The sequence below is a fragment of the Heptranchias perlo genome, chromosome 19, assembly GCF_035084215.1.
Source record: "Heptranchias perlo isolate sHepPer1 chromosome 19, sHepPer1.hap1, whole genome shotgun sequence".
In the NCBI taxonomy this organism is placed as follows: domain Eukaryota; kingdom Metazoa; phylum Chordata; class Chondrichthyes; order Hexanchiformes; family Hexanchidae; genus Heptranchias; species Heptranchias perlo.
The window spans coordinates 22,357,142-22,383,314 of record NC_090343.1 but is presented as its reverse complement, the minus strand read 5'-3'; the positions used below and the strand labels follow the sequence as shown (position 1 = coordinate 22,383,314).

The window sequence follows — 26,173 nt, the reverse complement described above, 5'->3', positions numbered from 1 at the left end:
GCATTTTAATAAGGCTCTTACCTGACTGCGACAAGGGCCTTGCACACATCCCGAAACCAGAAGTTAAAATAGCAGCCCATCTCAGTGTTGTGCCAAGCCGGTGAGCAGGATGCTGCCTCTATTTTAATTCACTGCCTGCCCCATTCTCATCGGGCATAGGGGGGCTAAAATTAGTCTCAAGGATTTCAATTACTGGTAAGTGTTAAAGTATGCAACCTAACAGACAAATTCATTACACTTTAAATGAGCTGAACCACCAAGGCAGCTTTGTTCTATGAAGAGTTGAGGTTGCATATTATTTAACAGCCTTGACATATATACAAGAGCTGGACAGGGTGTGCTATCATGTGCCAATAGCAAATGGACTAAGAGGGAGCTTGTTTTTATATCAAAGAAAAGACACCCAAACATAGTCACGTCAGGCCCTTGGTTTTCAGCTCCCTACATTGAAATGCCTACATCATATAAGGTGACTCAGAGAGGTCCTATATACTGCCATTTCTCATATAATGTCCATCAAAGACTCAGTCCAAAGCTACTGAAAAGAATACAAGGATTTGAAACCGTTTTTGTGTTATTTAAGTCTAGTATTGCAGTTCCTTGATGTATCTTCTGCCTTTGTGTATAATCTCACTTGTAAATAAATTTGACTAGTAGTTTTAGCCTTAAACATTGGCCTGAAATTGTGTTATTACTGCCTTTTGCAATAGACATGAGAAGGTGATGGACATCCCATGTGGTTCTTGGTGCGATATATGTAGTTAGACTCTTGGTACGCCATTCCCCTCATGGCATCCATAAGGATGTAGAATTCAGATAATAGCAGACTACCTTTGGTTATAGAAAACATCTAAATGGTCATCAGCACCAGTCACCCCTAATCATAGCACCTTATAGCGTCAAAATTAGAAGGAAACTTTGTGTGGGCTGAGTTAGTTCAAATTTTCTTCAGCAATTTATCGAAATGTTACATAATACAAATATTTAACTCTGTAAACATATGCTCTTACTAAGTCCCAGTGACAGGAATGAACTGGAGTTCCTTCCTCAACCTGTCAAATGGGGAAGTGAAGCCGGAAATGAGTATCTCTGTATTTTTTAGCACTTAGCTGCAATGTTGTGGTTTAACAACACATTGCAATATCCATTGCTACAGAGCTAGAAATTTAAACTAGTTCTGTGACAAACTTAATCTATAGCATTTTCCCACGAGTGCTCCATCGCCCAGCCATATTAAAATTCACTGTATTCTCCATTCTCGCACTACGTTTGAGCACACTCTTTCAGCTTTACTTCTCTCAACAATTAGGAACTGGGATTCTGAAATTAGGAGATTTCCACACCCAATTTTCAAGTCCTATATTGAATCCAAAAACTGGAAGTGGAAAAGTAACTGGCACACATAATAATTTTCTGCACCCTTATACGTTTAGCAAACCTCATAAAACTCTGGCTCTGAACATCCACGGGGTACACCATGTTGGTGTAAGTGGCGAATGTGCATGCCCCTGATCTACACCACTGACCCCATCGATGTCCACTGGGTCAGTCGAGATCAACCAATTTGCATGGTTTTGACAGACTGTGGTGTGATTTGGGGTGCTGAGCCTTGCTAAAGAGGCTATAAAATCTGGCAAAGAGCCCCAGGTTGGGGGTTGTATGAGTTGGGTTCCCCCCAGAGGAAAACCTTTTGTGCCGCTACATCCATTAAAAACCCCAGCAAAAAAATGTTGCCTATGTAGCCTTCGGATGTCCCGGCCATAAGCCTGCTCTGGACCCCCAGTTGGCCAGCCATTATGCCCAGACACCTGTGTCAATCATATGCTGGGAAAATCGGATCGGGCAGGCCTTGAGCGACTAGTTGACGGTAGATTTAAAAAAAAAGATTTTGTCTTCTTACTGCCCAGTTTTCCATTATGAACTGGACGGTAGGCAGACAAAAATCATCCCCTAAGTCTTTAACTTCCTAGGACAAGCTGACAGAGACGACAGGAACTTGGAGTGTTATTCAGACACAGGAAGGTGGATTTTCCTCCACAGTGAAATCCGTGCAGCTGGCCGGCGGAACTGCATTGGCCAGTTATGTGGTAGTCCCGGCAGGAGGCATTTTGAGTGCTCCAGGGCTGCCTGCTGGCTTTTGGCCACCACAATATCAGGCAACCCGGGCTGGAAGTAGGAAGGTTCTGTAGTGGGGGGGGGGGGGAAACGATCTGCTGAGGGGAGGGACCCTGAATGGCAATGGCCCAGGCTGGGTTTGTGGGGCCGAAAGGAGGAGGAGAGCTCATTGATCTTATGGGTCCTCTTCGTCCCAGCTGCTCTGTCCAATCCAGCCTAAAAATGGCATTGGGGCCTTATTGACATCATAGGTCCCTGATTTAAATATTTCAATCAGCTGGGCACCCTCTTCAGGTGGCCACTTGGGCCACCTATTTGGAGGACCCCAGCAAAATAGCGACAGCCAGCGTGACAGTGGCAACGCAGGGTAAATTCTTACACTCCATTTCCAGGTTGCTACCGCCCCGTTCCCACTAAGCAGGAGGCCTGTAAATTCAGCCCAGACTTCCCTACAAAGAACTCCCTTCCAAAATTTGGTGCTGACTACTTTCAGAGCATCGCTAGTTAGAAAAGTGTATTTAACCCACCAACAAGATTAGTGTGGAGTGCTTCATGTTCGACATTACAAGTATCATTATGTAATAGATTAAAATTCACAATAAGTATTATTCTGTTCATATACATAGTATATGTAAAATAAATCAGCTCTTTGATTCGCAATTAGCCTGCTCTCATTAGAGTGCTGATCAGTCCATGATATGGAAGACAGGAGAAAAAAAACGTGAAGGCACGTGCAAGATTACAGTGTCCAGTACACACGTGATCCCCATTACTAGATTTTGGGCAGTAAAGGTAAAGGACACAGGATCTTCTCATGAGAGAGATTGGTGATGCGGAATCTGAGTGATTATCAAGTGCAGACCCAAAACTTGTCTTACTTTTACTTTGTTCCCCCTTCCAACAATGCCTACAATAAATATTCACTCGGTTAATGAGTTTGAATGCCATTTTTCTAAATATTTTCCTGTGCATAGTTGCTTCCCACTGAAGGGATGTCTTGTATATTATAAAACCATTGATACAAAGTTTAGAGTTGCTCTGCACTGAATATGGACAATAATAATAAAAGTCCTGGAGACCCCCACTCCTTCTCACCCTTTCCCCGTCAGCTGCATTTAATTTTGGAAGCTTATTTAAAAATCCCAAACCCATGCCCTCTTCACCAGAAATATGTGGGCTTTACTGACTACTGATCTTCAAAATCTTCCCATTCTTTAAAATCACGAATGCAAGGTCTGACCTGGAGTAAAAGATAATATAGTAATGACCCTTATCAAGCAGAAATCACATTTTTTCAGAACCTTCACTAATGTTTGTCAATCAAATTTTTGGATGGATAAATATAGTCAAAATGAATGAATGAACTTGCATTTCTATAGCACCTTTCACAACCTCAGGACGTCCCAAAGCGCTTTACAGCCAAGGAAGTACTTTTGAAGTGTAGTCCCTGTTGTAATATAGGACTAAATATGGGTGAATGGTCCATTTGCAATTCCTATCAATTTTGCACCACTTTTATTCAGTTTATTTTCCTGTTAAAATTATTAAACAGAAAAAAAATGTTGCTCTGATTTTTACTTTCAAAGTTTCAGTCTATTATAGTTTCTGACCCCATCCCTTTAGTAAAAACAATAGATTTTTGTCCACGAGGAAGTTTCTCTATAGGTGCAAATTCTGAATTTGTTCTCTCTGTTGTTAACCCTTAGCTGTGCAAGCCCAACTCAGAGACTCTTAACCTGCCAGAGAACTCTTAGTTGTCTCCAAAAGATAAAGACTGCTATAATTGCAAATGCATATCTTTACTTTAAAACTGTAATAGTTCCACGTATGGTATAAACTGGATGAAGGTCAGAGTCAGAGCCAAGTGTAGCCAATCTGTGAGTCACAATCATGACTGAGAGGCGATCTTATTGAAACATATAAGATTGTGAAGGGGCTTGATCGGGTGGATGCGGTAAGGATGTTCCCAGGGATGGGTGAAACTAGAACTAGGGGGCATAATCTTAGAATAAGGGGCTGCTCTTTCAAAACTGAGATGAGGAGAAACTTCTTCACTCAGAGGGTGGTGGGTCTGTGGAATTTGCTGCCCTAGGAAGCTGTGGAAGCTACATCATTAAATAAATTTAAAACAGAAATAGACAATTTCCTGGAAGTAAAGGGAATTAGGGGTTACGGGGAGCGGGCAGGAAATTGGACATGAATTTAGATTTGAGGTTAGGATCAGATCAGCCATGATCTTATTGAATGGCGGAGCAGGCTCAAGGGGCCGATTGGCCTACTCCTGCTCCTATTTCTTATGTTCTTATGTTCTTATGACTTACTCAGTCATGGTCATTGCTAATTTAGCAGCCCAACATCTCTGCAATCACTTCTTGGCAAATCCCCTCTCCCCCCATTACCAACCAGCTCAGTTATACTTTTCAAGTAGTTTATCACAAGCAAACGCAATGTATAGATCAGATGTTTAGAATTTTAAAATGAATTTTGTGTGGACTCAACATAATAATAAGTAGAAATGGTCAGATCCGCTGTCATTAATATTAGCTGAAAGCACTGATAACTAGATGAGAGAATTACTGAGGTTTCGGAATATCTAGTACTGCATTCAAATAAAATTGTATTTAAATGTATTTTCCATTTTAAAAAGTTTGTTTATATAGTATCATATATAATCTTACAGCACAAGAGGAGGACATTTAGTCCATTGTGCTTGTGTCAGCTATCTGAAAGAGCTAGACGCTTAGTCCCATTCCCCTGCTTTTTTCCCATATTTCAGTTACTAACCACGTAAGTATTCCTGTAGGTTTCCTTTGGTCATGAGTTCTGTGATAATGTAAACAGGTTCCTCAATCGAACAAATGGCATAGAGCTGGATTAGCTTTGGATGGCTGATACTCTTCATAGCTTTTATTTCTTTAACAAACTCGTCCTCTTTCATATCATCTGTGTGAGTAAAAATTCTTATTTAATATTTTAATTGACTTCCTTTCTGCTGAGAAGAGTGATATATACAGTGTATGAACTGTATGCAACTGATGGCTAACCATGGGTAACGAGCTAGAATATGAAGACTTTACTCACTCCCATATATTGTTCACAGCAGTATAAGGCAAATTCAGTAATCCTGCACTCCCGCAGAATCTCACAAGGCAGAAGCACAGGTTTAAAAAAAACACCACACACACTGTAGGTCTGATTCGCTGACCTGTGCTCCCATCGAACAAATCTCCGGGCTGAAGTAAACTCTCACATCTCACAAACAGTTGCTAATTGTCTTTCAATAGTGTTATAGATCTTGCACAAAAAATCAAACGAAGATCATTGCAAGAACTACGGCTGGCTAAGAGTGTGTTACAAGGCTGTGACAAATTTAGGGCAGTTTGGATAAAATTGTAAGACTGCAAGACAAAGCACGAGCGGCTTGTGAATTCCATCTGAATCCAAGAATGCATTCGGAAACATTTTTATTCATTCTAATATAGAGTTTTAAAAAAAATTTTGATAAGTTTTCCTGCTTCAGTTTTACTATCAGGAGCTTACGCCTCTGTAATCAACATGTAATACTAGTGTACTAATGTTTAGCACATTCACTTGAGATTTCTTACCATGCTATTTTACCAGAGGCATTAACTGTTTCAAATTGCAGAGAGAAGAATTTCAAATGAACAAAGTGTACTGCACTAGTATCCCATAGTGTAATTTCAGGGACTATATCCTTCTATGACCATTTGCAATTTATTTTCTCACTGGTTTCATTATTGCTAAGATTGGCTCTACAGCTTGAGATCATGGGCTCGATTTTAGCGTCGGGTTTCCTGCGGGTTTCCAGCGGGGGGGCCCCGAAAATCCCGATATCCGGTCACGTGACCGGATCGCACCGCGATCCCGACCACTTCCGGGTTCCCCGATGACGTGCGGGGCTGCGTGCGTGGCCCCCGCTGGTGCGAATCCCGCAGGCAATTAAAGCCAGCGGGGTTCCACTTGAGTGTACTTACCTTGCTTGTTGAGGTCATTTAATGAGATGAATCAGCTGTCAAAAGAGGAAGTGTGGGATTTCACACACTGGGGGAAACAGTCTCTCTCCAACCAGGCGTGTTGCAGCCAGCAGCCTGTGGCAGGTGCCAAGGTGCACTCCACGGGGGAGAGCCCTCACCCACGCAGGAGGCCACCGCGTCACATAGGGCAACCCCTGCCCCCCACCACCCCCCGCCAAGCCAGAGGACAGACCGACACGAAACCGCAGCCCCAGTCCGAGGAACCACCCACCTACCCTGCACAACCCCTCAGACCAACACCTGCCAGATGGGTGGTGCGTGGACACCCTCGGAGGACGAACAGCATGACCAGCCCCAGCAGCCTCGCAGTCCACGCCGTCCGCCGCAGAGACGTGGAGCCCCCCAACACGGTGTTGTTGCATGCCCACCTGCACAGCAGGAGGGAGGGCTACCGCAGAGAGAGACGCATCGCAGAGGGCACTACCCTCGCCACAGGGTCCACAGACCGAGGCGCAGCTCCCCGGACCTCTCCGAGCAGCAGTGCACAGGGAGGCGCAGATTCGCTCGACATGTAGTCGTGGAGATCTGCAGGCTCTTTCATGCCGAGCTGCTCCTGGCTGACCCCAGCACCAACTGCTTACCTGTCGCTGTCAAAGTCACCACTGCCCTCCACAACTTCTCCTCCGCATCCTTCCAGGGTGCAGCCGGGTACACCGCCGATGTCTCTCAGTCGTCTGCGCGGAAGAGCCCTGCAAATACACCTGCACCTACTCTGCAGTAACACGATGGGTGGCATCAGTGGTGGGTCCTCATAGTGATACCCAGGAGCGGGCATTATTGGACACAACAGACAGGATTCGCGGAGACATGGCAGTGGTGGTGCCAATATAATGTGTGATGTTTGTTGCTCTGAAATTCAATATAGGTAACACCCATGGCAAACCCTCCGACACCCTTGTGCACCCCCTTCATGCTCACGACACGTTTGCCTTACGCTGCCTACTGCACATATGTGATGCATGCCCTGTGGCTGCAGCACAGGTGGTGGCAGGTTGAGTGAGGCTGGCCGTGAGGGAGATGCACGAGAGGGTGAGTATGGGATAGAGCCATGAGATTGTATGAGGATTGGGTTGCGTGTTAGTGGCAGGATGAGTACTGGCGAGGTGAGTAGGTGCAGGTAAGATGAGGATGGGGTTTGAGTGGGTATGAAGGGTGATGTGACAGAGTAGTGTTGGCGGTGCCGAAGGAGATGTGGGGTGGGGGCAGTGTTGTGGCAGACGGAGTGTAGGGGAAAGACTTTGTGTTCTCACTGTGGCTGACCTACTGCGGTCATTGCAGCGCCTCCTGCACTGTATGCATGTGGGCGATATGTTGGTGGCGCAGGTGACCCCCTCTGCCACCTCGAGCCAGGCCTTCTTGGTGGCAGAGGCAGGCCGCTTCCTCCCACCCGCCGGGTGGAAGATCTCTGTCCTCCCCCTCCTCCGCACCCCATCTGATGATACCTGTGATGAGGCATCATTAAACTGGGAGCAGCCTTCCCCCTGGGCTGCTCCATGCTGTAATTTGTTCCATTGGTTGCAGCAACTGTCAGTGGAGGACCGCCCCTTTAAGTAGAGAGCCTCCAGCTGACAGATCGTACTGCGCATGCGCAGCCCGCCCGACGCGCAGACCAGCAGCGCGGACCCCGGAGGAGCAGGTAAGTGATTCCAATTAGTGGATTGCCTGCTACGATCGCGTGGGCAACCCACTAAGTTCACCGGGCGCGGAGGCCACGCACCCGAAACCCAACCCGCCGGAAACCCACAGGCCTGCTAAAATCAGGGCCCATGTGACTGAAAAAAACTTTTAAAATGATTTTTTACTTAATGAATATATTGTAGAACTTCTAATCAGCTAAGTTCACATTGGAACATTTAATGCTCTTACTACATTCTGTGCCTGCTATTTTTGCACCGGCATTAAACTATTTAAAATTAAATTAAAATTAAACATGAACTTTGCTGATCAAAAGTGCTACCATCATTTGTTCACCTTGCCTGAAGGCCCTGCTTGCTCAAGTGACCATTCTCCTTGTGTGAGGGTGAGTGTTGACAGACTTTGCAAAATTGTCAGCAAAGAGAGTTGAAAATAACCTAAAAATTACTACCAAAGCCAGTGATGATTCCATGAGCATAGAATCATAGAAATCTAAGCTCAGAAGGCCATTTCAGCCTATCAAACCTGTGCCATTCCTCACTCCACACCAGAGCTATCCATTCTAGTCCCATTTTCCTGCTCTTTCCTTGTATTCTTTAATAGTTCTGTTCAAATGCTTATCTAACTCCCTCTTAAACTGTAATTGAATCAGCTTCAATAGCTTGTCGTAATATTCTTCTAATGTCCCTGGTTTATTACACTAGGGAACACCACCACTTCCAAGTTCCCCTCCAGGTCACATACAAGCCTGACTTGGACATTAAAAAAATTATTTTCTTGGTATGTGGGCAATGCTGCCAATACCGCAATTATTGCTCATCCTAGGTTACCCTGACAAGGTGGTGATGATGGTTGTTGTCCTTGAATGACTGCATTCCTTGCAGTGATGGTGCTCCCACAATGGTGTTAGGTGGGGAATTCCAGGATATTGACCGAGTGATGATGAAGGAACAGTGATTTATGAGGACAAGAACTGCAGCAATTCAAGAAGAAGGCCCACCACCACCTTGTCAGGGTAACAAAGAATGAGGAATAAATGTGATTGACAGTGTTGCCCACATCCTGAGTACAAATGAAAAAATACTAATTGATACTGGATGTACCACATTTAGAACATTTTGACACTATCACATGGGTGCGATCTTAACATTCTTAGCCATAAAGAACAGATTAGTAGGAGAAACAGGATTTACTTCATGGGGGAATTTTATAAAAACTTTTTTTTAGAACAATGAGAAGTGAGAAACGTTCTCTGAATTTCCCTTTGACACAATTATTCCATTCTGCTTCTTCTATTCTACAAAGTTTTTACTGAGTTGACTAAATTCTCTGTTGATTAACTGCAAGATCTACTTCTATAGTTTATGTGCACTTTATAAATGCAGTTATATGGGGATAATTTTGTGAGACGAGACTCCTGGTGTGGAGCCTTACTAGACTGAAGCATGGGTCGGAGACAGGGCTTTGGAACTATAGGGCTGATCCTGTGAGCTACATTGTGGCTAGCAAGGCTCCACACAGGCTCGACACTGGGGGTGGAGCCTCAGAAAATGATACTGCCTTATTGTCACTTTAATTACATTCATTTAGAAAATTACATCTTATGTCGGGTTATTCATTTCCTAGAGGGTGAAAAAGATCTTCAGATTTTAGAAATCTAAAGCTAACTTTTACTCCTAACATTTATTGTAAAGTTTAATGCTGTTGAGACACTGTTTATCCAACCGCATTTGTTCAGTTTAGACCCACGCCCATCTTCTCTTCATCACACACCTCATCTCATAAACACATCATGTCACAAACCCTTTTTAAGCATTTTGATTGCCACATGTTCATTTTCCTTCCAAACAGCTTCCCAGACTTCTCCAAAGTGACCTTCTCCCAGTTTTCGCAGCAAAGAAAATTCCTCTCTGGGCCTTTCCCATTCATCAGCTTTATAAACCTCCTGCTGCAAGTAAGCCAAAACATTAATACACTTTCAATATTTGTTTTTCGAAAACCCATCGACTTTTTACTTATACATTTAATTTTTTTAAAAAGTAGACACTAAGATTCTACAGTCAAACTCTGGGACATAAATGTTTATTCAACCACATTCCAATTAAATAACATTTGTAATTCATCATAAATTCCTGTATTTTGTAGTAAGGTAAGCTTGGCTGCACACTGGATAATAGGATATTTAGATTATTCTATAAATGACCACGGGCTCCAATAATGTCTCCTTGGCTCAATAGTAGCATTCTCACATCTAAGTCAAAAGGTTTAAGCGCCACCACAGATATAATCTAGGCTGATACTTCAGTGCAGTAATGAGGGAGTGCTGCGTTGTTGGAGGTGCCAGGGACAATTTTCCTCTTTGGTGCGCTAAGGGGATACTCCATTTCTGAGCAGCCAGTTGCCAGCAGCATGGCTGCAGGCCTCTTAGATGTGCAGCCACGCCCCTGTTACCACCCTTGTTTCCAAGTGCAAGGCCCTGCATCCAGGGCAGGAAATCTGGGTGATTTGTGGCCTTCACAGGTGCAGTTCACTAGTGTCTGGCATGGGGTCGGAGGATGGGTGTGATGCAGAAAAATGGCCCTACCATCTGAGACCTCACCTACCATTCAGGTGGATGTAAGATCCATGGTGTTACCTGAAGAAAACCAGCAAATTCCCATATTGTCCTGGCCATCCTTTAACCAATACCATCGAAAAGCAGACTACCCAGTAATTCATTCATTTGCTATTTGTGAGATGTAACTGTGTAAAAATTGTCAGACACATTTGCCTACATAACAACAGTAACTGCACTTCACTATTTATCCATTGGTTGTGAAGTGCTTTGGGATGTCCTGAGGCCAAGATAAAGCACCACCTAAATCCATGTCCTTTCTTCTTTCATAAACTATATCTCAAACTTCTATATTTGGCTTCTCAAGGCACATTCTCCAAGTGACTATATGTTCAGATAAAATATATAATTTACAGTAAACTGTATATCCATATTTACAATTTTGAATGGCAGATTGTAGAAATCATCCTCCTGAAATACAACTCACGAAATGCTAAAGTCAATTGAACAAGTCTATTCGAGGATGCCCCTCTATGCTAGGTCCTGGTACTGTAGCTGTTACTTAACTTGCAGCCTCAGGGGCTGAAGTAAGTTAGGCTATGTTGTGACTCTGTCCTCCTCCCCTGTATTTTAGAGTCTCAGAGGTAGGCTTTTGATCCTGTCCAGGACACCCCTGAATAAAAGTAGTCATGATGTGGAGATGCCGGTGATGGACTGGGGTTGACAATTGTAAACAATTTTACAACACCAAGTTATAGCCCAGCAATTTTATTTTAAATTCACAAGCTTTCGGAGGCTTCCTCCTTCCTCAGGTAAATGTACATTTACCTGAGGAAGGAGGAAGCCTCCGAAAGCTTGTGAATTTAAAATAAAATTGCTGGACTATAACTTGGTGTTGTAAAATTGTTTACAATTGAATAAAAGTAGACATCAAGACCACAGTGTGAGATTTCCCTCGACACAAAAGAGATTTTGTAAATATAGGATGCTTAATGACTTATTGTAATCATTTATCTTTACAACTAATGTTGTGTAATGATCTGGAGGGACTGACCTGTGGCTGGTTGGAGTTGTGGCTCCTCCCACCCTGTGGAGGGAAGTTAGGGTATGTAAGGCAAAACCCAGGTTATGTGGAGAGAGAGGATAAAGGCTATGTGCTGTTGTGCTCCTGGTCTGTACCACAGTTCCCATTTATTATTAAACACACTCTATTCTGTACATAACCATCCCTGGAGTTTATTTAGAAGTTTAAGATCCTGTTATTTCATAATTTACGTGTAAACTCACAATCTGGCTGCTCACTAAATGATCTGCTGACTAGGTAATCTGTGAGTGACGGGGTTGTGAGTGAATCAGCTCCAAAAGTTGATAAAATGTATTTCATGCAAAGACGTGAAATAGTTGTTGAATCAAAACCCCTGTGTTTTTTATTAATTTTTTCTAAGCGCTTTGGGACATCTTAGTGCGTTAAAGGCACTAGATAAATGCAAGTTGTTGTTGTTTTCTGAGCTTTATGTTCATTTTTAAAGCCATGAAATTTGGGATATTGTTACAAACAGCCAAGCAACATAATTAGACCAGAAACTGTGGAAGTACAAGTTCATGCAAGGTTGATAATTTAACTTTAGTTATATCAGTCCACAGCACATTCTGTCATTTTAGTTACCCACAGAGGCTTTTGGAAAAGCCTGCCTGAATGTAGTAAATTTGTACAGCGCAAACGTGGAAAATTACACACCTTTCTGTACAGGTTTCTTTTACACAGCATGAACTCCCAGTACGTACCTTTGCACAAGGTTTTGTCAACGGAAACCCAAGGATCTTCCATTTTGTTTTGTAGAATTCCAAAAGATCACTAATTGTAGAAAACTGTTGGTTCTCATGAAGAAAAAATATTCCCTCGGGCGAGTTAAATATCCGAAAGTGATGCACTTTATCATTTAGAGCTGCAGGGAAAAAAAAAACAATTTTAAACTTAAAATTTACAACATATTATTTCTTCTTCCATCTTCCATCTTTTTTGCTGGATCAGCACAATGGTGAGTGACTGGAAAGGGGACAGTCTAGACTGAAGACTGCCCTGTAAACATCAGCAATGCTGCTCTTCAATTAGATAGTAGATGGTGTTATTTAATATCAGTTCTTCCCTTTTCTGTCTCAAACATTTTCCTCCAATGGTCTTATCTGTTTGTGCAGCAATATTGTAAACATCCATGTACAAAGCAGTTTCACGTAATGACCACAGCAATTCTTTACCCCTCTTGTTGTGAATGGATCAAATTTATCCTGAGTTTCTGATGTTCATTTTAAGAGCTCACCATTTGAACTATTGGGTGACACAAAAGCATTATGCTCATTTCAATGTCTGTGCATGGCCAGGGACCATCAATATGTTCAATATTGACCAGACCTCAATAAAAAAAACTTCCGATGTTCAATACGTTAAAATATAAGCCCCAGTTTTAACCCCCTGTGCCCAATGAGGATGGGGCGTGTGTGGGGTTAAAGTATTGGCAGAGTGGCACTCACTGGATCCTTGCTGTATACGCACCATTTTAACAGGCACGTTTTGGGTAGCGTGAGGCCCTCGCCTCAGGCAGGTGAGTTTCATTAAGGTTCAAAGGTCGGGGTTTAACGACGTCAATCAGATTCCAATGCGAGGTCAGCGCTTGCTGCCGGCCTTGCCAAGGAAACCCAGCACCACGGGTAACAGGCCCAAAAGAGGGCCGAGATGATTAATTAATTTAAAAGCTAGTGCACGGGTACAAAAAGCAATCAAAACGGCTAATGGAATGTTAGTCTTTATCTCAAGGGGGCTGGAATACAAAGGGACGATTTTATGCTTCAGCTGTACAGAGCTGTGGTCAGACTCGGTGTGGAGTACTGTGTTCAGTTTTGGCCACTGAACCTCAGGAAAGATATATTGGCCTTGGAGGGGGTACAGTGCAAATTCACTAGAATTGTACCAGGGCTTAAAGGGTTAAATTATAAGGACAGGTTGCATAAACGTGGCTTGTATTTCTTTGAGTTTAAAAGGTTGAGGGGGTGTTCTAATTGAGGTGTTTAAAGTAATAAAGGGATTCGGTAGGGTAGATACAGAGAAACTATTTCCTTTGGTGGGGGAATGCAGAACAAGAGCTAGACTATTTAGGAGATGATGATGTGGAGATGCCGGTGATGGACTGGGGTTGACAATTGTAAACAATTTTACAACACCAAGTTATAGTCCAGCAATTTTATTTTAAATTCACAAGCTTTCGGAGACTTCCTCCTTCCTCAGGCAAATAGGAGATGTGTAGGACTTGCGCGTATAGTGCGAGGGGAGAGGTGGAGAAGAAGCAAGGTGGAGTGAGAATTGAGAGGTGATGAATATAAAAGGAAGTGTGTGTAATGTGAAATGAGGAAGGAGTGGTGGGAGGTGTTGGTGGTTGTGCAAGTGGTAGTACGTGAAAAGAGAATGTGTCAGTGTGTGGTGTGAAGAGAGCAAAGGAAGAGGAGGGAATGTTTGGAATGAGAAAGAGAGGCTTTGCAGTGTGCCCTTGTGATTGTACGCTGAAGCATGTGATGGAGGGGAGGAAATTGTTGAGAGTGATGGGGGAGGGAGTGACAAGATTGTTGTCAGGTGCTGTTGAGAGAGGTGAATAGGTGAAGAGCCGTACTCACCCTTCCTGCTTGTGAGGTTATTGTCCCTCTTTCTGCAATGAACCCAGGTCCTGGGGGTGATGCTGCTGGCACTGACCCTTTCAGCCACCTATGTCCAGGCCAATTTCATTCTGGCCTTGTGAACACTCTTGCAGCTTTTGGGGAACAGTTAATACCTCTTTGCTCTCATTTCCTCCTCTAGGACCTCCAGGGAGGCATTTGAAAAGTGGGGGTAGCCTTTGGACTCATATGTCTTGTCAAAAAGTATTCCAGAGTTGTACAAGCAAAAATGCCATCAGAGGAGGCAACCTTGCTTTAAGTGGTGCTTTAAGTAGGCCTCGGGAGTCGCGTTGGAAATCGCGCAACTCATGTGGGCGGGCTGCCTGATTCGCGACACAATCAGGAGGGCAACGCATTAATCATATTATAAAGAGGCCCAGGAGTTAAAGTGGGCTTCACGATGTCACGGGGGCTTACTCGCTGCCCTGCACCCCCTGCAAGTCCAATTTGTGCGCCTAGTCAAAATTGGGACTCGAGATTCTAATTTCTAACACCTATGAGACAGTGGGAGAGAGAAAGAGATAGAAAGACACAATTAGAGGCACACAGATTCTTTCCTCATACTAAATTTTTTTAAAAAAACAACTTGAATTTAGAAGGCAAACAAGGCTTCTCAGGGAAACATAGGAAGGGAGGGGAGAGGGTCAATTGGTTGAGAGTGAAGGGACCTCTGGCCTCAAGCTGTCCACCTTTGGGGGAAGCAGGTGGGAATGGAGTAGATGAAAGGTTAAGTGTGAGGTGATTGACTGCAGAGCAAAGGGAACGAAGGATACAGGGGTTGAATGGATAGTTCAAGGGGGAGGAGGGAGGGGCAGTGATGGAAATGAGGGGAGGGTAGGAAAGGGAATGAGTAGTGAGAAGGTGAAAGGATAGGGGATATAGTGGGAGAAAGAGGGTGGGAGAAAGCATAAGTGATTAGGAGAGAGAATGGGAAAAGATCCACTGAAGGCCAGTGTTCACATAACTCCCACCTCAAGTTATAAATTCCTATATCCACATTTATCATAGAAACTGCCATGTAAACTTGTTATGCTGTAATTACACCATCCTGCCAGCAGAGTGCTGCAGTGTCACCATTGGTGGGAGGGTGTAATGACAGCATGACAAGCTTACATTATAAATGTGGACAAAAGAATTTACAATGGAAATATTAAAATAAGGACAGAAGGTATTACTTTAAAATGGGGACTGAATTATATTTGCGCCCCTGGTCCAATTATCCCCGACCTTTAACCCTGCTTCACTTGAAGACTACACCTGATTTAGACTCCCTATGTGCAAAATCATGGGAGATTAACTAGTAATCTAAATACAACCATGTCCAATATCTGCACGCAAAAGTTAAAGTCTATTAAAACAAGGTGACTATCAAAAACTTTTCTGCTATGCTTTGGTCAAGGCCTAATTTGCGGCCGTTCTGCCAGAGTCCCACTGGTCTTATAGTGGGAGTAAATTTATATAATTAATTTGCTTTACAGAAGCACTGCCATTTTTGGGAGATGCACAAGTATCGTTTTTTCCATTTGGTTTTCGGCTAAGTTGTGTTGCCTGAATTCAAATTGAAATCCAATGATTTGACATAAATATGGGTACTATTGGTGCCAACTTGCAGGAATGCTGCATTATTAAATAACAACATGTAATCTCTGATAACACAATCAAGGTCTTTTACCAAAACCTAAAGTGTCTACCTTAGCTGAATCTTTCTCTTTTTGAGATGGAAAGTAGAGAAAGAAGGGTGAGAGCTGTTACTTTGATGATGTGCACTTTGTTCTGGAATTCACTGGGGTCTTGGAGGGGCACGCAGTCTTGGTCATTCAGCAACGCAACAGTATAAGCAAGATGTCTACTTTGTTCTAATGTAAAATACACAAACATTCCAGCAGGGGTCAGCAGGCAGCAATCAGAAGTAGGATCACTGGCTGATTTTTCCTATCTTTAGCTCAGAGACACTGGGGTGAACTGTAGCACCGTCACTGCTACATTGATTGAGATTGACTAACTTATCATAGACATGGAATCAAACTCGAGACTACCTGATCTGCACAGCTCAGTACACCACCACACCAGCATTTACCCATTAAACCACTGGAGAGCTTATTACAACTTAACTTTAATAGAAGCTTTGGTTTGCACTTCACCAAGTTTTGCATACCTGATATTGAATAGTCACTGTTACCACTCTCACTTTTGCGGACTAGGAAGGTTCCATTTTGATTTTCTGCGGACAGAAGCAATTTCTCTGCATTGGCTCTTGACATGCTTCCAAAATACCACCTGAAAAAAAGAAACTTCAGGTTTTTACTATTTACTATCAGATTCCCTGTGGCATTGAACATGGTGAGTCGGAGGATATGCTATTTTATAGCAATCGAGGGGTTGTGATTAAAGAAGTCAAATCCTGTTCTGTGAAATCAACAGTGTGATGGGGAAAGTTTTATAACCTTTATAGGAAGTGTGTGCTATATATTATGTATAATGTACACATACATATTTGAAGCAACAAAATGTTATTGAAATATTGGCAAGTTCATGAACAATGTGATATCTGGACATACTAGGATCACTGGACACCAAGCATCACTATTCCTGACTACAGTTGCCATTGAATAATAGAAAGTTGTAGTACAGAAACAGGTGATATGGCTCATCAGGTTTGTGCTGTTATTTTTCTCCATGTAAACCCCACCTTATCTAATCCTATACTCCTGCTTGCTCCCTTATCCTTTTATATTCCTCTTTTTCAGGCGACTCCACTGTCATTGTTTTTAAACTGCTTTGTTTAAACCAAATATGTCAGTGCTGAGAAACATTCCCGTACTTGCACCAAAGGTATCAAAATGTGGGCAGTTTTGCATTGTGCACTCACACAAACCAGAGACAACAACAACTTGCATTTATATAGCACCTTTAATGTGGTAAAATGTCCCAAGGCGTTTCACAGGAGTATTATCAGACAAATTCCCTTATAACCTAGCAGATAACTCCATCACATTTTTTATAAACCCACACAATTTTTTATTGCCCCTATTTCACCTGGGTTGCTTAGAGCAGTGTCCAGGAGATTAACATTTAATTCCTGGAGACTCCAGGACAATCCTGGAGGTTTGGCAACCCTAGAGCCTTTTCAACACTTTTCTAGGTGAATATTGTGCTCACTAGTGCTGGGTACCCAAACACTTTTGCAACTTTTGTCAGCTTGAGCCAGGAAGTTGTAGGTTCAAAATCCTACTCCAGGTACTGAACACATAATCTAAGCTGACCCTTCAGTAGTGAGGGAGTGCTGCATTCTTGGAGTTGCTGTCTTTTGGGTGTAATGTAAAACTGAAGTCCTGTCTGCCAATTCTGGTGTACATTAAAGAGCCTATGGCACTATTAAAAAGAAGAAAAAATAGTTCTTCTGGTGTCATGGTCAACATTCTGCCTCATCCGACAATACTAAAACAAATTAGCTGGTCATTCATCTCATTTGCTGTGCACAAATTGGCTGCTGCGTTTGCCTATATAACAAAGTTATATTCCATTTCAAAAGTAATTTGTGTGAAGTGCCTCAAGATGTTTCTGAGAAACATGATAAGGCATTATATAAATGCAACTCTTTCCTTGTCAACCTGTATCAGCCTCAAGGACTCTCAAGTTAGGTATAGTGCAGTCAGGTGCAGATTAAAGTTCCATTTACTCTGCCCAGCATTGGGGGGGGGGGGGGGGGGGAAGAATTCCTCTGGTTGCTGTATACCAATGCATACTAGGCTGCCCTGCTAAAATTCATTTCATACAGAAAAAGTTAGCATACAGGAGAGGAACCTTTCATCCCTTTCCCTCCCAAACATTTTTCACATCTTTCTATGATGACTCATAAAAGCACCAGCCAGTGTTTCCACATTCTTTGAAGATTATACATGACCTTTCGATACATTTGCAAAAATTATATAATGATACCTGATCAAATCTTTTAGTTGCAGCTTATCCTATTAAGTATTAAAAATTCCCTCATACTTTAAGCCCTTGATTCAATTTTTTAAACTTTAAAACTAAAACATTATTTCATCCAAATCAGTGATACTCACACTCAGATTTTTTTGTGTAGGGAACTTCTTGCAAATATAGGCACAATGCTGAGAACCCCTGTAAATATTAACACACTACTAAGGTTCCCCATAAATATTGACATACTCTCAGGGATCCTGGTAAATGCAGAGACACTCCCAATGACCCCCCAAAAATATTGATACAGTCACGAGACCCCCTGCAAATATGGACATGCTCCTGTGGACCCACTTGTAAATATTGAAACACTTCCTATGAGCCCCTGTAAATACTCACACACTCTTGGGAACCTGCTGCAAATATTGGCATGCATTTGGGGAGCCCCCTAGTATATAATGATATCCTCCCAGAAGATTTCCTGAAAATATTGACCCATTATTTGGGAGCCCTTGTATATACCAATATGTTGCTGGGGACTCCCTACAAATACATTCCCAGAGACCTCCTGTCCTAATTTCTAAGAGATAGGCCTGGAATTTCCTCAGTCTCATTTACGTCCTAATTACGCCTGTTTCTGCGCTGATCTTGCCAATGGGAACTTTCGCCCAAATTTTCTGTGGAGTTCATTTGCTTATGTCGGAACGTAAAAAACGGCGAAAACAAGCGCAAATGCAGTGTCACCAATAGGGGTAATAGCGAATGGGCTGCTGTCTTCGGTCATATGCCTCACTCTCAGCCTCTTGCCTCTGCTGTTCCTCTTCCATCATTATCCAGAACAGGGGTATGCCCATTGAGAAGGTCATTCCAGCTGCTTAGTGCTTTTGAACATTTGGGGGGAGAGGCGCCTTGGGTGCACTGAAACTGACAGCGCTTTAACTATAGTGCAGATCTCGGTCAGAAAAATTTGAAAAAAAATTGCAAAGAAATTCGCTGTCAAAAAATCAGTTACGCCAATATCAGGTGATTTCAGGTCGTGCTGTGCCTAAATGGGCATCAATGTACACCAGCGTATTACTGCTGTGAATGCAGGAAACTCGCACGAACTAGTCATTTGCATGGGGCGGAGCTATGTAAATAAGTGATAGAGGGTTTTTGGGGACATTTCAGCATTAAACCAGTGTAAATCAGTTACGAGCGAATTTCCTCATTTAAAGGTAGTGTAGTTGCACTGAAAAGTTCCTGGAAATTCCGAGCAACGGTGTCAGCTACCTAAAAGAAAACAGTTCTGTTCATGCAGAGAACATGTTTTATTCGTAAATAATGTGTGAAATCAACAAATACATAAAAATGTTAAAGAGTATAGATTTGGAGGCACTGTGCTCTCAGTGTACCATATATTTAGCTCCTTAGAAATCTGATGACCTCAGGATCTCTGGAGTCTGGGAAACCCAGTTTGTAAATCTATGCCATATATCATCTTAAATCCATTGCATAAATTTATTAGAATGGAGAAATTTGGACCATTTCACTAACCCTTGAATAACTCTTCACTCAGGTTTTGGTGTTAAAACTATTATTGTACTTATTTTTTTCTTTTTAAAATTAATTTTTTAATCAGTATTGATGGGTGAAGAGTAATTAGAATATGAAATATTCATAGAACCGTTGAATGATACAGCACAGAAGGAGGCCATTCGGCCCATCATGCCTCTGCTGGCTCTTTGAGTTATCCAATTAGTCCCACTCCCCTGCTCTTTCCCCATAGTCCTGCAAATTTTCCCCTTCATTTATCCAATTCCCTTTTGAAAGTTACTACTGAATCTGCTTTTACCACCTTTCAGGCAGTACATTCCAGATCATAACAACTCGCTGCGTAATTTTTTTTCTTCATGTTGTCTCTGGATCTTTTATCAATTACTTTAAATCTGTGTCCTCTGGTCACCGACCCTTCTGCCACTGGAAACAGTTTCTCCTTATTTACTCTCAAAACCTTTCATGATTTTGAACACCTCTATCAAATCTCCCCATAACCTTCTCTGTTCTAAGAAGAACAATCCCAGCTTCTCTAGTCTGCCCACATAACTGAAGTCCCACATCCCTGGTATCATTCTAGTACATCTCCTCTGTACCCTCTCCAAGGCCATTATTACTCCATTACGTCTGGTGTATTACAACATCTTAAAACTTTCACTCAGGAGAATTCGTCTAACGAATGGCATAGGTTCCAGTTAGTATATATTTTTAATTTATATCCCCTTTAGGCTCCCACACCATTTCTTCACCACTCATGCCTGTCACTGTGCCTTGTCCCTCTCTCACAGTGACTAAGTACTCTTTGCTTGGTTGAAATTGACAACTCACTGAACATCTTCTGCTTACCAAGAGAAAGATGTAATGATGGAGGGTGGGGGTGTGAAGGAATCATCTGGAACAGGCCTGCCTGGAAATAACACTTCGAACACTGATCTGGAGCTTGTGCTGTTCACTACAAGAGTTCTCCTTGGAGCAGGATAAGATGTACTTTCCTACACTTTTTCTATCTGAAACACTGAATTACAATATCACCAGTAGAATTCTCCTGTTAAGGACAAGTTCTCTGTACATGCAAGAATTTCTTTCATACATTAGTTTATCTCCCCCAGCCATTTGCTCCCTAATTCAGGGGGTCCCAAGGCCAATTGTACTGCCCATAATGTTGTCCTAGATGAGATAGATAACTCAGCCAGGAGTGTGGATCAAGCCTGGTACTTTTCTTGGTCTGTACAAGTTAGCTACTCACTGCCTTGACCAACTGCACCATCAGGACAGCCCCTATTCCAAATTTTACAAGTGGCACTTGTCAACCCAGAACAGATATGTTGCCATCTTCTAATGACGTTTTTATATGGCTCAAGATCCATACTAGCACCACTGAGTTCCCCAAATGCAGAGCTTGTGCAGCTGGCTGCAAGTTACATCTAAAACTGTCTAGACTCAATTAAATTCCCAAAAGAGCAGTGATCTTCGCTGGACAAATCTACTCCTGACTCAGGTCCTATTCAGAAAATATGAAAGCCTGTATTCATAATGAATTACTCAGCTGATTTGCAAAATCCAGTTACCTGTGATACACTTGTCCCTAACTACATGGGAGCTTTCCCACATGTCAAGGAATCAGATAAGTATTTTGCTTCTATTGATAATGATTAGTGTTGCTTCAAATTTTGCTCAGTACAGCAAGTTTGCAAAGGAGCTCTCTACTTATGCAGTGTGCCCTGAGGATCACCTCCTGTCTCCTATCTGCCTTAAATTGCTGTTCGATGGTCACTGAATTATCTGAGCGAGCTTATAGAGCAATAGATCAGGGATGTTTATTAGTCCGTGGTTCAGTTATTGGAGATATCAATCAAATGTTGCGACCTGTTGTGGTTTACGATTTATTCAATTACTTCACCTCCTGTGTCTCTCTCCAGTCACATTTAATAGCCAATGTTATTTACTAATAGGTAATGAACTATGCTATGCCCAATATATCTCTGTGCTGACATTTATATGTTACCAGCCGTTTCACCTTCAAATAATGGGGACCAGTCTGATTTTTCCGCATGGAAGTAAGTAAGCTTATTTTTGTGTTATTAAATATTTGAAATAAAAGACATGTTTCTTTACTGTTATAATATACCAGCAGATCCCCTGTGGTGTTGATTCACGTTAAGTTGGAAGATACACTGTTTTATTGTACCATGTTATGCACAATGTATTATTCAGCTATGAAGGCAGAGCAATAAATAACCATACCTGTGCTTTTGAAGTCACAAGATCCAATTGCTGTAAATAAGCACATCCTGTGGTCAATTAGCGGTTAAGGACATGCTAAAGTCAACATGAAGGTAATTCTTTCTTAGCAAATCCTCATTCTGTGAGGTGAGAAAAGTCAGCATGAAATTACTAGTTTTCTTTCTTTTTAAAAAAAATTGATTTTTGACACTTTGAAATGTGCTGAATGTTACATTTTTGGCTTCTTTGTACTCCAGATATTTTTGTGTTTGGTGATTCAAACTACTCTTGTAGCTGAGTCCTAGCTCACTGTGTCCTCAAGAGTTTTTCCACTTGCTCTGAACTTGGTAAAATTTGTAGCCTGCCCAGGATAATGAACCTTTTGAGATTGCTTCAGCTTGTCTTTGGAAAGCAGCAAAACACTAAACCAGACTTTGTTTTAGGCTTTAAGTTGTAATTGAACAAGCAAATAGTACCAGTATACAGTGGCTATTAAGCCTTGCTAGCTCCTTGTAGGATAGACCTCTTGTACTACACTATACTGTACTGACTTTGGTAGGTAAGGATTTTTTTTCACACTAATGACAGAAGTTATCTAGCTCAATTAACTCTCTTTAGAAGTTCCGACAGACTGTCTTTGAAAGCTCCAGATAGACTCACTGATTTGAAAAAGGCCTGCTGATAAACACCTTTGAATTTAAATAACTGTCCATTAAATTCAAAAGGAGAAGCCAAACAAACCTTTGTGAACAGAATGGGCTGGAAATTGCACTGAGCTGTGAACGGACGTTGCCCGCTGCTTGTAAGTAACTAACTCACCCGCAAACTTTTTTGCGGGCTGCTGGGTGCCAGCTTTCTTTAATTGAGAGCTGCAAGAAGTGCAGCAGTCGTTCCCGGGCTTCTCTGAGCTGTGAGAGGAGGAAAGGATCTCTGTGTCCCCTCCAACAATCAGCTTGAAGCAAGCCACACTGTAAGAACCAGGAAGTGAAGCTCATTCACAAACCACGCAGACTAAGAACCAGAAAGTGTCAGATAAGATTAGTAAATGCACTATAAGATCAGGTAGAGAAAGCAAAAATAAAGAGAGGGTAAGATTAAAAGACTGAGGTAAAAGAGACAGAAAGAAAAAGTTTAAAAAATAAACATTTTTTAAATTAATTTTTTTTAAATATTAAAATCAGGAGTAATGAGACTCCACATTTTTAAAAGTTAATTTTCAGTGCCTTAGAGGTTGTTTGGCCATCATTAATACTTACCGCACCATTAAAAGTTAGATTAGACCTGATATAACTCAGCGTACCTTTATTCTGGCGAGATTAGTTAGTTTGCAGCTGGGCAGGAGAGCAAGTTCACGCTGGTCCATTGATTCAAGCCTGTGATATCTCTTTAATGCGAAGCTGTCAGATCAGCAGGGAATCAGGAAGAACAAGATCCGGATTTCCTCGTTTGACTGTGCATGGCAGTCGCCGGAACTTGTTCTTCAGTTTGCCCTGAAATAATGGTGAGCGCTGTTAGGCTCATCCTTATTTTATGAGCAATTTCCAAGCCATTGTTTTTATTTAACTTGAGTGGCTTGGCATCTCCCATAGACACTTACCTGCCAGATAAACTGACAGATTATTGCAAAAGGTTTAACAAAATGAGCCGGATCATTCTTCTGTGAGTGAAGCTGTGTTTTCTATAAGGACCATGTGAGAAGAAGTCAATACCAAACTAAATCTTAGACAAAAATCCTTGGTTTTTGTCACACTAAACTTGCATGAGATTCTTGTATGGCTAGATAGGCAATAGAAATTTCAATCATTCCCTTTATATCCCTGGAGGTGACAACTCATGCCTGGGTACAGTTTCACGGATGACAGTTATCCTCTAATACCTCCGAGCAGCCATTTTTCATGCATGAACTTAGAATCGTGACTGTCTACTTCTCAATAGGAGCCAAACCCTACCTTCATCTGATTTTCACACTTATCATAGAATCATAGAAGTTACAACATGGAAACAGGCCCTTCGGCCCAACATGTCCATGTCGCCCAGTTTATACCACTAAGCTAGTCCCAATTTCCTGCACTTGGCCCATATCCCTCTATACCCATCTTACCCATGTAACTGTCCAAATGCTTTTTAAAAGACAAAATTGTACCCGCCTCTACTACTGCCTCTGGCAGCTCGTTCCAGACACTCACCACCCTTTGAGTGAAAAAATTGCCCCTCTGGACCCTTTTGTATCTCTCCCCTCTCACCTTAAATCTATGCCCCCTCGTTATAGACTCCCCTACCTTTGGGAAAAGATTTTGACTATCTACCTTATCTATGCCCCATTGGCTGTAAAGTGCTTTGGAACATCCCCAGGTCATGAATGGCACTAAATAAATGCAAGTTCTTCCTTTTTTATATATTCAGTAGTTTAAATTCACATATATATTTTGAAGTCACTGCCCTTTTTGATTTTATATGGGCCGATTTTTACTCGGGGTGGGTATTGTGCATGCGGGGGCAGGGCAGATGGCAAGCCTCCATGTTGTTGGATTGAGGTCCAGGCTATTTTAAGTCCCAGGCTTTATTAATAGTTGAAGGACAGACTGCCCTCTCAATCGCTTGCAGAATCGGGCAGCCCCACCACATGACCTACTCAATTTCTGGCGTCTTCCTGGTCTCTCCTTAAAGCTGGGATGCATCTCCTAAAGCAAGGTTGGATCTCCTATTTGCATTTTTCATTAAACAACTCTGGAAGACTTGCTGGCTGCAGACATGAGTCAAAGGGCAGCACTCCACTTTTCTGATGCATCCCTAGAGGTTCTAGTGGAGGAAGTGTGGGTCAGAAGGGAAGTACTCAAAGGAGCATCCCCAGTGCCACTGTCAAGTGTAGAAGTCATGACCTGGAAGCTGTAAACACTCATGGCAATCCTGACAGCAAAAGTCCTGTGATCCACTGAGCTGCAGCTGAGAACCCCCTTTAATACTGGTTCAGGCGCTCCATTAGACATCAATCCCGCTAGGTTTTGTTCGAGGTCCAAGAGTGGGCAGATCATCTGGGAATTTGAGTTAAAATGCAACGGGGGCAGGTATGACATTATTGGAGTGTGACGTTTACTTTTTAATTAGTATTTCTGGTGTGGGAGATGGAAAAATTATGCATGATATAGTATGGAGCATTGGTCTGCGGTGCTTTGATTACGACCATGCTTAACAAACCTCACAGAATTCTTTAAGGATGTAACATACATGTAAATGGGGGAAATGCAATGGATGTAGGGTACATCAACTTTAGGGAAGTCTTTGACAAGGTACCACATGGGAGATTATGAGTGGATCAAGGGGTGTGGTATTAGGTCGAGGATAGCAAACTGAACTAAAATTGGTTAGAAAGGAGAAAACAGACAGTAGGAGTTAAGGGGCTGTTTTTCTGAGTGGTATGAAGCATGATTGTCCCTTTTGAAATCCATGTCTGCCATTTCTAACTCTTCTCTCTTTATCTAAGCATCAACCTGTTTACAATAAATGGGATAATGCCTCAGTTAAAATAGTAGCCATGATGTGGAGATGCCGGTGATGGACTGGGGTTGACAAATGTAAGGAATCTTACAACACCAGGTTATAGTCCAACTGTTTTATTTGAAAATCACAAGCTTTCGGAGGCTTTCTCCTTCGTCAGGTGAGCGAGTGTGGGATTCCCTGGAAGGATATCGCATTTATAGTCAGAGAACAATACCTGGTGATTACAGATAATCTTTCCAACTGCCCGTTGTCAAGGCAATCAAAGTGTTCAGACAGAGTGATGTTACCTACAGGACCACCGAATACACAAACGGCCAGAACAAAAAACAGACAGAGAGAGAGAGAGAAACATCTGAAAGGAAGAGAAAGACAGAGAATGAGCTGTTGTGTTAAAAACAGATAACTTTTTTTCGCTGGTGGGGTTACTTGTAGCGTGACATAAACCCAAGATCCCGGTTGAGGTCGTCCTCATGGGTGCGGAACTTGGCTATCAATTTCTGTTCGACGATTTTGCGTTGTCGTGTGTCTCGAAGGCCGCCTTGGAGAACGCTTACCCGAAGATCGGTGGCTGAATGTCCTTGACTGCTGAAGTGTTCCCCGACTGGGAGGGAACCCTCCTGTCTGGCGATTGTTGCGCAGTGTCCGTTCATCCGTTGTCGCAGTGTCTGCATGCTCCGGGGCATCCTTTCCTGCAACGTATGAGGTAGGCAACGTTGGCCGAGTCACAGGAGTATGAACCATGCACCTGGTGGGTGGTGTCCTCTCGTGTGATGGTGGTGTCTGTGTCGATGATCTGGCATGTCTTGCAGAGGTTGCTGTGGCAGGGTTGTGTGGTGTCGTGGACGCTGTTCTCCTGAAAGCTGGGTAATTTGCTGCGAGCGATGGTCTGTTTGAGGTTGGGTGGCTGTTTGAAGGCGAGTGGTGGAGGTGT

The 26,173-nt window shown here is 42.5% G+C and overlaps 1 protein-coding gene across 1 annotated transcript in view; it reads right to left on the bottom strand.

The window, feature by feature from the left end:
* LOC137335225 (tyrosine-protein kinase Srms-like) overlaps window positions 1–26,173 on the bottom strand; it is a 50,620-nt gene that overhangs the window by 15,022 nt on the left and 9,425 nt on the right. The window contains exons 2-5 of the mRNA XM_068000467.1: window positions 16,217–16,338; window positions 12,145–12,305; window positions 9,609–9,753; window positions 4,900–5,058 (exon numbers count right to left, since the gene is read on the bottom strand). Of these exons, the coding sequence (XP_067856568.1) occupies window positions 4,900–5,058; window positions 9,609–9,753; window positions 12,145–12,305; window positions 16,217–16,338 (587 nt within the window). The remainder of the gene's footprint in view (window positions 1–4,899; window positions 5,059–9,608; window positions 9,754–12,144; window positions 12,306–16,216; window positions 16,339–26,173) is intronic.